Genomic DNA, 16,787 nt, shown 5'->3' on the forward strand with positions numbered 1-16,787 from the left:
GATTAGCTTCCTCCCATTCCCTATTTATTCTTTTTTTGTGTATATTTATGTCACTCAGTTAATAGTTGGGCGTGTTTATATTAGGTATAAGATATTAACGTATCTTATAACTTGATTTCAGCTGATACAATAGACATTTAAATTTGTATAAAGTTGAACAAGTAGACACATATGATAAGTGTGTCTATTTGTTCAACTTTTGAATAGTTTAATTGTCTGCTTGTACCAGGGCCGTCTTAACCCCTAGGCCACTAAAACCATCATTTGTGGCTCCATATATTTTGAGGCCTCATTTTTGAAAAAACAATTACTTATATATGGTTTTTTTTTTATAAAAATAAATTATATGTACTATGAGTGTTATGATTTCTGCTAAGAAAATTGCATATGAGATGAAAATAAACCTGAATTTCGTAAGAAAAAATTTGATGAAAGTATAGATAGCGAAATCATTAAGTCCCTTGAGGAAGCTTTTAGAGTTTATTGTTTTATATATGTAGGGTAGATCAAACTATTTTTTCACTTCAACATAGATTTGAACCAATTGAAGCATATGGAAATATTTTTGATTTCTTATTTAGTGGTAAAATATTGAGATCACTAGATGATGAGAATTTTAAAAATATTGTCTTAACCTTGAACTTTCTTTAACATGTAATAGATGGTTTAGATTTATTTTTTGAATTAAAAGTGTTAAGGGAAATAATACAAGTAGAAGATAATGATCTAATGAAGATACTCAATCAAATAAAAAGACTTGATTCTTTTAGAAATACACATATTACTTATAATACTGTTAACAGTTTTTGTAACCGTTGCCTCAGCCGAAAGAAGTTTTTTCGAAATTAAAATTGATTAAATTTTCTTTAAGATCAACAATGTCTCAAGAGAGATTGAATATATTAGCTATATTACCATTTGAAAAAGAATTATTAAAACAAATTGATTATAAAACAGTATCTAATGACTCGCATCTAAAATATCTAGAAAAGTAGATTTTAAATAAAAGTATATATGATGAAAAAAAATAAAATATTAGGGACCCTCTCTTCAGTTTCGCTTTAGGCCCCCATTGTTGAGTCGGCCCTAACTTGTACGTGCACGGTCAAAGTTGGAGAACGCAAATATTAGTGGCATAATACATAAACATGACCCTTAACTTGGCTTCAGTGGACAACTATATGCCCTCCAACTTTGAGTGTACACAAGTAAACACTTAAACCTGTATAAAATTGAATAAATAGACACATGTGTCTACATGACATAATACACGTTGGACACAAAATTGCCACATATATTGCCATGTAGGACGAATGTGTCTATTTGTTCAATTTTATACAAGTTTAAGTGTCTACTTGTGTACACCCAAAGTTAAAGGTCATAATTATCAGCTTATGTCAAGTTAAGGGTCATATTTATGTATTATGTCAATATTAGTTGAGGCAAAGTTAAAAAGGCGCATATTTTTATATTACTATCGTGATCATTTGTATATATTCATGTCAATTATCACTAACCGTTCAAATAACCGATTTTAGAATATAAAAAAAAAATACATGTGCTGTTCAATTAAATGATTCACGTCACCTAATATGTCTTGCTTTTTCAATTTTTTTTTATGTATAAATTATAGGAACCACATATTATAAGTACTAAATAACATTCTATCCCTTCTAGTTTTCTATTTACCAAAAATCCCTTAAAAATGATGTTTGCGGGATACATAGCGTTGTGCACGGGATACATTAGGTTTGATACATTCCACATAACGGGATACATAGCGTTGTGCATGGGATACATTAGGTTTGATACATTTCATATTGCGGGATACATAGCATTGTGCACGAGATACATGCGGGATACATAGTGTTGTGCATGAGATACATGCGGGATACATAGTGTTGTGCACGAGATACATGCGGGATACATAGGTAAATAAGAGATTTTTGAAATAAGTAGGGATAAATGGATATTAAGGTAAGTAAAAGAGTGTAGTTAAGTAATTCGTCTTTTTTTATTTATAAAAACTTTGAAAAGCAATAGGATTTGTCTTTTTTTTTTTTTTTTAGAATAGATGATAGCGTTTATTCAATCTTAATTCGACACGAAAATAGATGGAATGAAATTTTGATTCAAAAAGATAAATTGCACAATGTGCGCATTTGATCATATGAATGTGCGTGAGCATATCAACTACTTTTATGAATTAAAAAAATAAAGACTGTCAAATAAAAAAATGTACATGAGAGCAACTAATTTTTGTGTTAGTTGACAAGAAATAATTTATCCACTTTAATCTTAAAAACAATTAAAATGTTTTTTCATGATATATTGTCTTCCTTGCACGATGTTCACTTGTCACTATATTTTAATATTAATACTAGATAGAAGCGGTTAGAAGCAAATAGTTGTTTGTCGACATGGCATGTGTAACTAAGAGTATTTTTGGAAATTTAGTATTTTTTTATTCAATTTATTTGTTTTACTTTCTTTTCAATCCTATAAAAATTATCGAAAAAGTCCTATAAATCATAATAATCAACAATTTAAAATTTTTTTTATAAACATAACAAATATTGAGGCGATGCTGACACGAACTTATGTATATAGTTGTTCATCCCTAAGGAATTATATTAATGTAAAGTTGTTAGAGCAACGATTTATTCTTAAATTCGAAAAGTTAATATATGTGGTTTTAGTCTTTGAATATAGTCTTAGTAAGAGGTGAAAGAGTTGAAAAAATTCACATGATGTGAGATATTATGTCGTGCCAATTTTTTTTCGATGTTCTCATAATGAAGAAGCATCAACAAGGATGTTTGAGTGTGATGTAGATTTTTATCTAAGATTTGTATTATTTAACGTGTCATATGAATTGCCAGAAACACATGAAGTGTCTTGATGACCTAATAACTAACATTTCGTAAGTATTAAAAATGTCTTGTATTTATTATACTAAATTATTTGCACCTAAGTCCGAGCAATATAGAATTGTCGATATCACTAAACTTAGGGTTTATAACAACACTTGAAACATATCACATGGCAACTTGAACTTAGGGAATAATGAGGTTCATTGCACCCATTCATAGCCAATGTGATTCATTCCCTATTTCACAACAATGAGTGATTCTAATAGGAACAAGAATAGATATTACTAAAAATGCCCCAAAAACATCGTATTCGTAAGAATAAAGACCACAATACTAAGAATTGCGGATTCGAATCACAAAGAGAGCAAAAAAGGATCGGAAGCTCCTCAAAAGGGGTTTAAAAAATAATAAATCACTCTGAACATTTGTGTAAAATAAATATTCATCTTTTATTAGATTTAGAGCAGAAGAGTACAATTAAGACATGTCAAGCAAGTATAAACACAATTATCTTACAAGAAATGGGGAACTAGTAGCATAAACATTTTCTCATTCTTTCAAATTTGGGGAGCCTTGGCACAACGGAGGAGATCACGGATTCAAATTGTGGAAAGAACCACTAGTAGAAATGCAGGGTATGCCAAATGTGACCTGGCTCTTCTCCAAACCCTACGTATAGCGGGAGCTTAGTATACCCAAGCTGCCCTTTAATTTGGATATATAGACTATAGTCTTCTATCCTAGTACAACAACAAGCATATGTCTCGTCAATATTTAACACGCTCAAACTATCAAAATGCTGCCCATCCAGCTGCTGTGGTCTTCTTGCTCGAACCAGATCCAGTGGCCGAAGGAAGGCTCCTCTGTAGAAATCCACAAGGAAATGTTGCTCACTTAAAGATGAAAGGATTGTTCATGATGCAGTGGGTAGCAAATACATCTTCCGTTCACTTTTACTTTTCACGTGACGAGTAAAAATGAACGGAAGAGTAATTAAAAAATGTCAATCACATATATCACCAAAGTTCAAGATAAATAAAACATGACTGATGACACATGCCAAAGCTATAATTTTCAAACCTATGTAACTGAATCATCAGCTACGATGCTTGTCTTTCTTCTTTGAATAGATCAACTTGATTATGCCTATAGTTCAACACCTTCTCACAAAGACTAGAAGTGTGAAAACACCTTCTATTTCAAGCCTTCCATATCCTAAGATTTGTCTTCAATATTTGCAAAAGGATTGTTTACTAGAATAGATAACAATAATTAAAATGAAGAAGACAAAAGAACACTAGGTGATTTCTTTCCATTTGCCTAAACCTTGGTGGACAGAATTACCCGGTACCTGTATTGGTAGGGGGTAGAAAGTATCTGTGGAACAGTTGAGGTACACACAAGCTGGTCCGAACAGCTAACACCACCATTATCAGATTTTTTAAAAACAGTAGACAAACAATCCCAAAAGTCTCCCACATGATTTTGTGGGTCCAGAAAAATATGAGCAATTATCCACCGATTGAAGGGGCATTAACAAAGGGTCTCTGGATTGACTTATGGTTTAGCAATATGCAAAGAACTACAATACTAGGAAGTATTATAAATGGCAAGGAACTGACAATACCTCAAGTTGAGAGAGATTGGAAAATGGATCACTGGATTGCCTTGAGCTTCCATTTGGCCCCTTGAGTGCAATACTGGCATTGGTAGAGGTCTTCCGAGAAATAGCTGGATCATTCGGAGGGGGTGGAAGAGGAGACCTGATCTTGTTAGCTCCGCTAGGGGGTGGCGCAATGGCAATGGCCTTTGATTGAACAGCAGCAGAAAGCATGCCCGTTCCACTAGATGATTTGTTCTTCACGTTTATCCTGATGGTTTCACCTTCCTAGGAACCAAACTATCGAAAGTTACTCATTTAGATGAATAACTGAGTAACTAACTGCATTAGAGGACAAACCACTACAACTCAGGAATAGAGTGAAACAATCACTAACTGGAAATCACTTAATGAAAAGGAAACAATGATATGGACAACACTCAATGAGCAAGATGATTAAAAAACTGGAGGAATAAGTTGCATACAGAGAAAACCATCTTACTGGAACGGATTTAGGTATACATTAACACAACACCATACTTAACAACCTCTAATTATAACAAAGCACTCAATTTTCAATTCATGGAATGAGATTGGTGAAGGATCCAAGCAATTCAAGCCCCCAAACTCAATCCGAGACTCAAGAGTAATATGATTACTCCCAAACTCTAGTCAAACTGCATTTTAATCTATTGTGAACTCTTTCACAAGTACACAATTGAAACATATTTCCAATTTGAAATGTTAAGTGCATGTTTTTCAAAAGATAGGCTAGTTCTTTCTAATCCCCACCATCCCCTCTCATAAAACATTTAGAAGAAAACAATCAATCAACTACATTTTAATCACAAATTAGATGGGAGTTAGCTACATGAATTTTCTATATCTATTCCAGTCTATTCAAATTTTAAAAAGTGAGGAAAGGGAGCTTTTTTTGAATCCACAGGGTTCACATCCTATTTTCAGTTTTGATGACCGTTTAGTCAGAATCATATATTCGTTCAACTTCAAACTAAGCTGTTTATAGTTGATTACGGATTTAGTCAGACCAAGCTGCAATCTTGGCACAAATTCAGTCAAATTAAGCCTAGTAAAATTTATCACAAATCAAATTCCAAAAATCACAACTTCAAAATCTATGGGCCCTGCAGCCAAATGCACACTAAGGTTCTAACAGTACTCAATTAACTACAGAGAAACACAAGGCATTATCAAGGAGGAATCTACGAGCTCATTGTCGCGTTCTCATAAATTTGAACTATACATTAAAAACTACATACTGACATATCCAAATAGACAATATCTTCAGCTATATTGCTCCAACTCTCCAAAAATGCCACTGCAACCATGTTCAATCCTCCAAATATGCACTAATTTCAAAGGATCCAAAAGGCATCCAAGCAACATTTTTGAAGAGTACAATCAACATTATCTGCAGTACTTCAACTCACCAGTGCAATAACTACATTATCAAGCAAAATGAAAATACCTTTAATCGATGATTAACAGCAGGATGAATATCAATATGACCATCACTACTCGCTTCAGCTTCATCACCATCCTTCTCAACATCTCTCTTTACATACTTCTCATGATCCGATAACGCTACATTGAAATCAAACGCTTCATTCCTCTCGCTAAACCCTAACCCAATAAACGCATGCTTCCCTGTACCATCTTCGATCTTCAACACAAAGTACCTCGACGAATCAAGCACCGATTCCACTGAACTCTCCCTCTGTCCCGGCGGCACGAAACAAGCTGCGAACAACTCACCGGAATTCGGATCCTCTAATCGGATCTCGCACCGATCGTTACATGATACGACCCGGAGCCGACCCGACCAGATCTTGTCCGTTTGAAGCCACTCGCCGCATTTGTAGCCGCCGGAGGTTGGACGGGGAGGAATTTTGAAGACGTTAACTTCACGTACTACTAGGAGCGTGTGCTCGAAGGATTCTTCATCTTCTTCAAACGACATTGTTTTGGTTGAGTAATTTGAAGTGAAGAAAAAAAAGATGAGAATAGATATATATAGAAGAAACAATATGGTGGGAAAATGGTGGAATAAAAAAGAGAAGTGGATTCTAAGGGAGTTAAAAAAGATATTGAGATTTCAACTAATTTAAAGGTGGCACAATATTTTTGAATTTATGGTGGATTTGGTATGAAATTCAACATATATGATGGTTGGTAAAAAAAAAAAATCAAAAAGAAAAATGAATTTTATAAGTGACATTTATGATAAGAAGTCAATTTGTTTTATAAGATTGAATTGGACAAAGAAAATACAATGCTCGATTGGAAACAACATTTGCTTTAAGGTAAATTGAATGACGTCTAGAAAGAAAAACGCCCTTATCTTCTTTGGTGCCAGTGGCAATAATTTAAATATTTTTTATAGCGAAAATAATCAATCTTACTTAAAAAAGGTGCTTGTTTAGTAAGACTGATTTTCGAGTTCAAGCTGTATATAGATTGAGTGCTTGAGTGTGTCTTTCTCGTATTGATCAAGGCATATTTTATTTAATTTAGTTATGAGATTGTGTATTAAAAATTATAGCTCATTGTCTCCTCATACCATATCTTATTTGGACAGTAACATTTTTCATTATGTTCAAGTAAAATTTTATCCTTCCTCGATAATTATATCAAATCATACTAATTTATGTTAAGTTTTTATTATAATAGACATAATATATAAACGTGTTTTTGAATTTGGATTGAGCTAACATCTATATCTTTCAACCTTAGGTGTGCCCAAGTATACACATGTTCTATATGTATAATATGTGTCATACATGACATAATACAAATCAACTCAAATATATATCACGTGAGTTGCCATATAAGACACTGTCTATTAACTTTTTATTCGATTATGTATACCTAAAATTGAAAGACATAAATCCGAAAATAAACAACCAACTAATTTTCTTATTATGCAGTCGATACTGCCTGGATTTACTTATTTGCCCTCTATTGATTTTTAGTGTTCCTATTATGCCCTTGTTATGTCGGCTCTTTTATTCAGAAGAACCCTAATTGTGACTCTTCTAAGTTCATCTTTGTTCAATATTTCTTTCTGGCGAAACTCAAGGTACTTGCTAAGTTTTTTAGTTTCTCAAAACCATAAAAATTGAATCTTTTTTTTCATATTCATGTGGGTTTTTAATGTTTTTCCATTTTTCACTTTCTCTGTATGTGTTTTTTTTCTTCATATTCGTGTGTTTTTTTTTTTTTACTGTTTTTATTATTTTACTGTCTTTGTATGAGTCTTTGTTCTTTCTATTCATGTGGGTTGCTGCTAATTTATCATTTTGAGTGTGTTTGGTACGAAGGAAAATGTTTTCAGTGGAAAATAAGTGTTCTTGTTGAAACTTGTTTTGTGTTGTTTGGTAAGTAAGTAAAAAATACCATTCAAAAGCATGTGTAGGGGTAGGGGTGTGTTTGGTATGAAAGGAAAATGTTTTCCGCAGAAAATAAGTAGTATGTTTTTAAAACTTGTTTTGTGTTGTTTGATAAGTAAGCAGTAAATATTTTTCGAAAGCATCTGTATCTAATCTAATTAGACACTTTGCGGATTGAGGTGGGGGTAGCCGTGTAGGGGTGTGTTTGGAATGAAAGGAAAATGTTTTATGTGGAAAATAAGTGTTTTTTGAACTTGTTTTGTGTTGTTTTGTAAGTAAGCAATATATATTATTCAGAAGCATGTGTATCTAATCTAATTAGACACTATGTGGTTGAGATGGGGGTAGGGGTGTGTTTGGTTTTCTTGTGTTTGGTAAGTGAGCAAAATATGTTATTCCGAAAGCATGTGTATATTATCTATACATGGGGTTGGGTTGGGGGGTCGAGAAAATGTCGGCTATTGAGATAAGGGTGGAATGTGTCATGTGTGAGGATGATGATGAGGAGACAATCAGTGTTGAATGTCACTATGAAACTTGTTTTTTAAGTAAATTGTCGTCGTATAGAAAATATTTTCCAAAAATTTTGACCAACCAAAGATGAGAAGACTGAAAGGAATATTTTCCTCTGTACCAAACACGCCCTTCACTTTCTCCATTTTCGTACACTTCCAAGGAATAATTTTTTAATCTTCCATTTTTCCATGCTATGTGATAACCCCTTCATGGTTGTTCTGGATTAAGAAGATGCTTAGAAACTCAAAATTTCTGTCTTTCTTGTTTTATCTACAGGTAAAGACATAAGCAAAGATGTATCTCCAGTTTTACATTAACGATAATGGTGATAAAGTTTACACCACTAAGGTATGATTCTTGGAGATTTTGAGCATCTTATTTAGTATATGATCTTTATATTGTTTTAGGACTTCAATGGTGAAGTATGCAAGTTCTTATTGGTACATTTTGTTTGTGTAATTGTGTTTCAACTTGCAAATGGGGTCTGATTGTTGAATTGAGAACTACACTTCAACTTTTTCATTTTTTTTTTGCAAGTTGAAATACTCATTTGAAAGTGAATTTAGAGTTGATTCAAAACTTCAAATTTTACATACTTGTTTTTTTGGTTAAAAAAGAACTGCAACTACCCAAACATAACTTGAATGTCCACGAACGTTTTCCACCTTCAACTTCAAATACTTTTTCTTTTTCCAGCTTCAACTTCTAATTCTGTCCAAACAGTATCTCTTTTTACCCTTTTTTCCAATACTGAAGTTGAGGTGATACAGACAAAAGACATTTCTTATTTATTATTCCTCAGTGCAGTAAGAATGGTGGTAGGAGGGAACAATGCATCCCTTTTATTGAATTCATTTCTTGTATAAAGATTTGCTTAATATCACACAATGTGTTGCCTTAAGACTTAAAGAATGTCTTGGAAGTGATGTTAAGCAAATAATTGTGTGTTGTAGTTCTAATTCTGGGAGGTTAGATGTTGGCGACGGAGATCTGCTGAAACAGATTGAACGTTGCAGTGTTCATTTACAGCTTGAATGATGAAGGAATATCGTAATTAATATTTGTAAGAATTCAGTTGATAGTAGCTTGTGTGCAGTGAAACTTTTTACTTCAAAAGAGTCTTGTTTTATTGAGATAAAATGAGTTTGCAACACTTTATAAACATTATAAACAAGAAGGATACTACTTCCTCCATTTCAATTTGTTTGTCTAGTTGACTTAACAAGGAGTTGAAGAAATTCGAAAGTAAACAAACAAATTGAAACTGACGGTGTAACAAATTATGGCACTACTATCAAAATCTTCCATCTAACAAGCTGCAAATTTGTATTGAACATAAAAAAGAATGCTCTGCTTCTCGACTGTGAGTGTTGGTTGTTCTATTTCATCTCACTTCTCGCCTTGGCCGAACCTAAGTTTTAGATTCTCTTTTTTCTTTTAGTGAATGTTGGTGTCAGTCTCTTACTTTACATGTCTTGAGTCCTGACCCATGTCGGTTTTACTCGTGCAGAAAGAATCACCACTAGGAAAAGCCACAGAGTCTGCTCACCCAGGTAAAAGTTATTATCTCTCTCGCTGCTCTTCTGTTTGGTGTTTGCCTGTTTGTCTATAGCCAGGACATAGGTGATGCCAATTCTTCTGTAACTGATCATTAACTTTGCTATATTGCAGCGCGGTTTTCACCAGATGATAAATTTTCAAGGCAGAGAGTGCTTCTTAAGAAGCGTTTCGGCTTGCTTCCAACACAAAAACCACCTCAAAAGTACTAGCAACTTTTGCTACAACATATTGTTCTTCTCTCCTTTGTTAAAGCGCGTGTCGTTATTCAAACACTCTTCTTCTCTTATGATAGTTTTCGGTTTGTCTAACTTTAGTAGTATATCTCTCAATATATGTTGGTATTATTGAGTCTTTATATGTTAGTTGTTTGTCGAAACCAAAAATGTAATAGATTGTAATGTTGCATCTCAACATTGGCAGTATTCTCTCAATATGGTAGTATTAAGTTAGTACTTGCTCTGTCCACTTTTATTTGTTAGTTGTATTAAAAATAGATGTCCATTTTTACTTTGTTCACGTGAAACTTTTCACTAAGGTTTTATTATAAGAAGGGCAAATATGAGAAAACCCGATAATGATAAGTGTGTGAAGTGATTTAAAGCTTAACGAAGGCTAATTTATCTCTCAATCTTTAACTATGATTAAACGTTATCATTTTTTTTAAAATTATGTTATCAATTTATTGGATTTGGATCAAGGCAATTCTTTTCCCCAACGGCAAGCCGCAAGAGTACTATTATTGCCTTTCTATGTATTTTTACTTGTTTATTATACTAAAATGTCTACTTTTACTTATGCAATTTAGAATATTAAGAGATAATTATTACTTAATTCTTAATTTACTTATATTATTGACTATGAAAAAGGGTCACAAGTACCTTCAAATTACTCGAAATAGAGCACATATACCCTAAATTTGTTTTTGATCTCAAAACTAACCCACCAGTCTGACTAATAAAAAATGTATGAAGATTTAGATAAAAGAACTAACACAAGGGCAAAGTTGGACAATACAAGGAAACAAGGGCAAAATTGACATTTTACCTTCAATAATTTGGGAATATAATGAATTTTATTTTGTGTTGTTTAATATTGTAATCTGAGAATTTTCGTACGTATCAACAATGGAGAATTCGAGCCCATCAACAAGCCGGAAACGGCGACGCGCCGGCGAGCCCAGTCCCGAGCCGGAATCGGACCTCAATGACGATCAATTACTATCACTTGAAGAAAGTTTCAACTTCAGTGATACTCTGGTGGCTCTTCACATGATGCGTGCTCACTTTCCCCGTATTGATAAGGTATTTTTTTTTTTTTTTGATTTTTTGGACATAATTTTGATAATCATGAGTTGAATTAGTGAAATTGTTAACAGACTATTTTAGCTTATAAGATTGTTGTTATTAGTGAATAATTTAGTAACCTGTAATTTTACATATGAACACTAGTAGCAAATAAGAAGAAGGTAGAATCATGCTTCATTTATTTCAATTTGTTTGTCTGGTTTTGACTTGACACGGACTTTAAGAAAATAAGAAACTTTTGAATTTTGTCGTGTTTAAACTAAAGATGGATAGAATGTAACAAAATGATGTTCAAACTTCTCAACTTGCCATTAAAGGAAAGAAACATTGTTTTTTGAAACAGACTAAAAAGGAAACTAAAACAAACAAATTGAAATGGAGGGAGTAAATACTATCTGAAATAGTGATGTGGCACTCAAGGGTGTGACCTAGTGGGCAATCATGGTTGAGAACAATGAGGTTTCAAGTTCAAAAATACTACTCCCTCTGTCCCATTTTATGTGGCAACGTCTATCTTGCACGGTGTTTAAGAATAAAGAAAAACTTTTGAAACTTGTGGTGTAAAATAATCTATAGATATTTGTGTGGCCGAAAATCCTAGAAAAAATAGTGAAAATGCTTGATGGCATTCTAGTACTTGGTAATGCAGAGTTTTATGCCGGAAACAAAATGTTGTATATGTAATACATTATTTGGATAGGAGAGCTAAATGTTAGTTATGTTCATGTTTCTGTCTAGTTATTGTGGAGGAAGCAAAAATGATTCATGTGCCATATTGCATAGAGCAAGTCCTCTGTAGGCAAAGTATGAGGGTATGAGATCATTTTGTATCATACCAAAGAATGCAATAGTTCTGGTTGTTTCACTATTCCACTCTTTTGTATTTTGACTCTTTCCAAGTTGTTTTCGCATCAGTGTACCCTTCTAGAGTTATATAATAACTCAACTCTTCAAATTAAAATATTTTCAGGTTTCAGTTCAGCCTTTCATCTTGTGGTCACAGTTATACAGCAGTGTAAAGGACCGGACACAAGTGGACAGAGAGTTGGAGGTATTTACTGAAATTGTCGGTCAACTATAAAAAAGTTGTCTTCTCTGAAATTGTGAGTCTGCTTCTTAAGGCATCTTTCTCTCATGTAAGATCATTATCGCACAAAATTTGGTCCAAAGCATTTGGAAGAATACATCTTGTGGGTGCAGAGACTTCACTGGTTGTTGAATCTGTCATGGATAGCTCTTAGATTTCATTTTCAGTTTTGATGATCATTTTCGAGGGTCTATCGGAAACAACCTCTCTACCTATGAGGTAGGGGTTAGGTCTGTGTACACTTAACCCTCCCCAGACATCACTTTGTGGGGATATACACTGGGTGTGTTGTTGCTGATGACCATTTACTTAGTGCTTTACATATTCTGATGTTTTCTTTATTATTTTCCCTCTCTTGTTATTTGTATGCATTGGATCCAACTGAGAATAGCTAACAGATGTTTTGAGTATATTTGTGCCTCACAGTCTCTAAGGAGGGAAGGAGTTCTACGTACTTTCAAATTGAGTACTGGACAGGATGATCATGCTATAATGTTTTTGGACGACTACCTTAGTCAGGTTGATGGCTTAACTTCACTTTCTGCAAAGAATTTCATTTGAAAACTTCGCCGTCTCCCCTCCTATAAAGAGATATGCAATAGTGTTTTCTGCATTTGTCCTTGTTTCTAATTATTGTCTATTTCTAAGCATACGTACCACATCCCATTGCCACCCTGATGTTTAACTATTACAATTTCATCACTAATGCTTATTTTCTTTTCTAGGTAGCTTTAATTGGTCATCAGTTTTATTTGAGAGTTAACTTCCTATTAGTAAAATTTTCCTTGAATACTTGTTTAGATTGAACGTGTCAGCAAAAGATTGGAAACACAGAAACAAGAAGGCCTTTCTGTTTTTGAATGGTTCAAGGAGCATGTAATTCATTCAAAGCTAGATCCCAGTATTGGACATGAAGAACTTGTGAGTTGACTTTCTCAAAGCCATGTGACGGTGAAAATTTCTTTTTTAATTTACTTATGTGTACATACATGGTCTTTTCCATACTGATATGCGCCAAAAATTGTCTAATAACATTGCCCTAGAGTAAAATATATGTTTTCTCCTTTCACCTTATAAGTCAATTGTATTATACCAGCTTGAGAGGTCCTTGCAAATTTATTATGGAAAAGTTAATTCTAAAGTTTCTTATTCTTATATAATCTATTACTCTATTCAACTCGTAGTGTTTGTCAAAGTTCATCCTCTTCTCCGGTTCTGCCCCATGCCTCATATTTTTTCACCCATGGTTATCTAGTTGCTCACTGTTCCTTCTGTATTTTCTGCTAACTTTTAAAAATTAAAGTGAAATTTATTGGTTCCTTTTCTTTTTCTTCTTTTTGTTCTCCTCTTTTTTCACGTATCCTATATCAATGATTGCTTTAGCTTAAAGATGGAATTTTGGTGGTAGTGTTATTTTTTTTATTCTGATGGTTGACTGATCTGCTAACCTTCTCTAATTTCTGTTTTAGGGCATTCCTTGACAGTTGCTATAAAGACATAACTTACGTTGCAATGTTGCATTCTTTCAACAGATGTTAATGCAGTTTTTCCTAAAGTATGCTCCTTTCTGACATGGGATACACATATATACTGTGTGCACCTTATTCTTACAATAGTCCTAACTTTTGCTGTTGTCAGAGAGTGAACCAGCCTTCAGCAGGTTGATGGAATTGAACTAGATATTTTTATCTTAAATTATTAATTTGAAATGCTTGATGACAAAGGAGAGGCCTGTTTTTGCTTGCAAGCTTATGTCTGAAGCCCTGAAATGTGGTTTTTATGCTTTTTAGATTTTACTTTGTTGTTTGTCAAGTAACACTAAGATACTGCAAAAAACTAAATCTAGGGAATACACCCTGGTACAGCAGTAACCTGTCTCTCCTGATCAGTATCAGTCAACTATATCTCAGTCCAAAGTAGTTGGTGTTAACTATATGAAGCCTGTGAGGATTCAAGTTTTTTTTTAAATGACTGAGAAATCCCCAAGGGCTAGTGATGCATCGTTTGAAACTGTGGATAATGAGTCCATTCCTCTACTCTTCTCCACTTAAATACCAGACTTTTGTTTACGGTAGCATTCAAACCAGTGACATTTGCCTAATCCACAGATCATCTGCTGTGCTTTTACCAAAGGGGGTGTGGGTTCAATTAATTCTTCATAGTTAGATAACTTTACATTGGATGTCAACCTATCGTAGTCTCCTCATTTATCCACGCTTGGGGCTGACTATAGTTTGAGGTTTTCTCTGGCTGTACATCTATATGTGGAGATGCCATTATTTTTTGGGGTCGAGCAATCTAAGACACATTAGGTTTGTAATTTTCATCACTTGTCTAGAACAACAACTACAACAACATACCCAGTATAATCGCACAAGTGGAGACACTTGTCTAGAGAAGGACTTTAACACCTTGTAGAGCTTTTCTTGGCAAGGCCCTTAGACAGAGGTAATGATTAGATACTGCTTTCCTCTACAGTCATAGGGGACAATTTCCACTTGTACTAAATGTTTACCGTGGTATGCTTGGAATTGTGTATTAAATTCAAAACATGTTGTTACTTGTTCATCTGCGGATCAGAATGTCTATTGGTTGTGTGTATTTGTACAATACCATTCAAGGCCGTTCGCCTGTGTCAATATTTAATTTGTTAAAGATAAAATTCCTATCCTTTAGTTGAATAGATATTTCCTAAGCCTTTTTGTACATGAACCTATGTGATATATATGATACAGATATACATTCATAGAGGCTTGGATCAATGTTGTCAAGAAAAATGGGTACTTTAAATGAGCAGGATACTCTTTGTTTATAAGGTCCTCTACTTAAGTTAATGATTTAATTGTTGGATAATAGCATTAAAATATACACTAAGGGGAGGCGCATGTCATGTTTGGTTCTTTATTCTTACATGAGGTATAGGATTAGAACAGCTCAATATTTGTGCTTACAGGATATTTTTCCTTTTTCTTTCTTATTTTCTGGTGGCTGTAGCGTTCACTTCTGTCGTTGGGAGGCAAGGTGAAGGAGGAACACATCTCCCTCTTAATAAATGCTGGACTTCTGGTAAGCTAGAATCAGATTTTTCATTGTCGTGTAAATTGAGCTTCTCGTCTTATCTCAGCATTTGCTTTAGTATATCCTCAATGCTGCAGCATCCTATAGATTAACTTTTTTGTTGTACTGGTAAAAAATCTATGTTTGGTTCTCTAGTACTGTCAAATTGAAATGCCCATTGCGAATGGAAGTTTAGTTTTATGAGAATGAAAATCTCCTTGTGGTGCCAATAAGAATCCTCTAGGATGAACCTCGAATCGAACTGTTGTAATTTTGAATGCAACTCATATTAGTACCTTGATTCCCGTTGTGGCATATACCCCTAGGTGAAAGATGTAAGTACTAGTGTTTTGCCTTTGTGATTGTTACAACATACTAGCCTTTGTAAATGTACTCTGTCCCTCCCTCTTGCACATATTATGTAAGGAGTCTAATTGGGTTAAAATTGTTGGATCGAAAAAATTATCCATCTTACGTGAAGTGGCATCTCTCTTATTATTTATATACCAAAATTCCATTTCTTGTGTATCAGTTTCCTATCTTTTAATTATTGTTTGTTGTTTCAGTTCCATTCTCATGCTGTTTTCTGTTTTTCTCTTTTATCTTCCCTGTAAGACTCGACAACTTATTGATCCGAACATGTACTGGTTTGCGATTCCAAATATTGGATCAATTCTCAAGGGCCTCTCACAGGTTTGACATGTCTCTCCTTCCCATTTTCAAATTTCATTCAAGATATACAATTCTGTGCACCCTCTTATTTTCCCCAAAAATTTTCACGTAGCAGCCACTATGTTAAATATCATTTTGCAATTTGTATCAGGGAAGAGAGGAGCTTATGTCTTTTCTCAACCGTCGTAAGTACAAAGAGATGCCAATGGCTGCTCTGGAAAAGAAGTGCCTTCGACTCTCTCCACTAGATATGAGATTTCATCTCAGAGATTTGCTAGGATCCGGCCATCTCAAAACTGTCGAGGGCCCCACAGGTTTAGTTGTTAAGATTGTGAAGGATTAAATCAACTTTATTCTGATTTGACAATTAACAAGTGCTCAAATTGATAACATTTTATGTGTTCGAACTTACATACACCTTCAATGTGCAATAGTTGAACAATTCATAATTTTCTCTTCCTTGGGCTGATTCTTGTTAAGCTGTTATTGACAGTTGAGTGTGTTTCTCTCTTTATTTCTGAACTTGTGCTTCGATTCCTATCCCACATGTTCGAGTTTGAGGATGAAACTGAGGACCTTCTCTTTCAAAAAATTGTTATTCTTTCAGTATTTGTGTATTGGAAACTCCAATGCATCTTTGAGAAGCTGTAAATATGAATGTCATTCTTCTACTTCTCTGCACTGTGTGTAGCACTGCTGCCAAGTGCT

The 16,787-nt window shown here is 34.0% G+C and overlaps 3 protein-coding genes across 4 annotated transcripts; 2 read left to right on the plus strand and 1 right to left on the minus strand.

The window, feature by feature from the left end:
- Positions 1 to 3,342: 3,342 nt before the first annotated feature.
- Positions 3,343 to 6,496, minus strand: LOC125872866 (uncharacterized protein At1g03900-like). Its single transcript, XM_049553661.1, has 3 exons — positions 5,963 to 6,496; positions 4,501 to 4,761; positions 3,343 to 3,736 (listed from the first exon to the last, which is right to left on the minus strand). Exons 1-3 carry the CDS (start codon positions 6,452 to 6,454, stop codon positions 3,665 to 3,667), a joined length of 825 nt encoding a protein of 274 aa, XP_049409618.1. The 5' UTR covers positions 6,455 to 6,496; the 3' UTR covers positions 3,343 to 3,664.
- A 943-nt stretch (positions 6,497 to 7,439) lies between these two features.
- Positions 7,440 to 10,408, plus strand: LOC125872876 (H/ACA ribonucleoprotein complex subunit 3-like protein). Its single transcript, XM_049553671.1, has 4 exons — positions 7,440 to 7,573; positions 8,676 to 8,747; positions 9,910 to 9,952; positions 10,071 to 10,408. The coding sequence occupies exons 2-4, from the start codon at positions 8,694 to 8,696 to the stop codon at positions 10,166 to 10,168; spliced, it is 195 nt and encodes a 64-aa protein (XP_049409628.1). The 5' UTR covers positions 7,440 to 7,573; positions 8,676 to 8,693; the 3' UTR covers positions 10,169 to 10,408.
- A 648-nt stretch (positions 10,409 to 11,056) lies between these two features.
- On the plus strand, positions 11,057 to 16,537 carry LOC125872868 (uncharacterized). 2 transcript variants are annotated; one of them, XM_049553663.1, is made up of 8 exons: positions 11,123 to 11,260; positions 12,002 to 12,075; positions 12,234 to 12,314; positions 12,777 to 12,869; positions 13,152 to 13,271; positions 15,345 to 15,416; positions 16,023 to 16,100; positions 16,231 to 16,537. In XM_049553663.1, the coding sequence occupies exons 2-8, from the start codon at positions 12,022 to 12,024 to the stop codon at positions 16,420 to 16,422; spliced, it is 690 nt and encodes a 229-aa protein (XP_049409620.1). In that variant the 5' UTR covers positions 11,123 to 11,260; positions 12,002 to 12,021; the 3' UTR covers positions 16,423 to 16,537. The 2 variants fall into 2 exon arrangements, with proteins under 2 accessions (XP_049409619.1, XP_049409620.1); XM_049553662.1 differs by lacking the exon at positions 12,002 to 12,075 and having other exon boundaries at positions 11,057 to 11,260.
- Positions 16,538 to 16,787: the final 250 nt, after the last annotated feature.

This window comes from Solanum stenotomum, chromosome 8 (genome assembly GCF_019186545.1).
Source record: "Solanum stenotomum isolate F172 chromosome 8, ASM1918654v1, whole genome shotgun sequence".
Lineage (NCBI taxonomy): Eukaryota > Viridiplantae > Streptophyta > Magnoliopsida > Solanales > Solanaceae > Solanum > Solanum stenotomum.

What these genes read in the sequence shown, in the direction of transcription:
- LOC125872866 (XM_049553661.1), bottom strand. Translation starts at nt 6,454, where the DNA reads ATGTCGTTTGAAGAAGATGAAGAATCCTTCGAGCACACGCTCCTAGTA. An exon ending in CTGTTAATCATCGATTAAAG is followed by an intron (nt 4,762 to 5,962) that starts GTATTTTCATTT and finishes TTTGGTTCCTAG; the next exon opens with GAAGGTGAAACCATCAGGAT. An exon ending in CCAATCTCTCTCAACTTGAG is followed by an intron (nt 3,737 to 4,500) that starts GTATTGTCAGTT and finishes GGATTTCTACAG; the next exon opens with AGGAGCCTTCCTTCGGCCAC.
- LOC125872876 (XM_049553671.1), top strand. Translation starts at nt 8,694, where the DNA reads ATGTATCTCCAGTTTTACATTAACGATAATGGTGATAAAGTTTACACC. An exon ending in ATAAAGTTTACACCACTAAG is followed by an intron (nt 8,748 to 9,909) that starts GTATGATTCTTG and finishes TTACTCGTGCAG; the next exon opens with AAAGAATCACCACTAGGAAA. An exon ending in CACAGAGTCTGCTCACCCAG is followed by an intron (nt 9,953 to 10,070) that starts GTAAAAGTTATT and finishes GCTATATTGCAG; the next exon opens with CGCGGTTTTCACCAGATGAT.
- LOC125872868 (XM_049553662.1), top strand. Translation starts at nt 11,084, where the DNA reads ATGGAGAATTCGAGCCCATCAACAAGCCGGAAACGGCGACGCGCCGGC. An exon ending in AAGTGGACAGAGAGTTGGAG is followed by an intron (nt 12,315 to 12,776) that starts GTATTTACTGAA and finishes TGTGCCTCACAG; the next exon opens with TCTCTAAGGAGGGAAGGAGT. An exon ending in GTATTGGACATGAAGAACTT is followed by an intron (nt 13,272 to 15,344) that starts GTGAGTTGACTT and finishes TGGTGGCTGTAG; the next exon opens with CGTTCACTTCTGTCGTTGGG.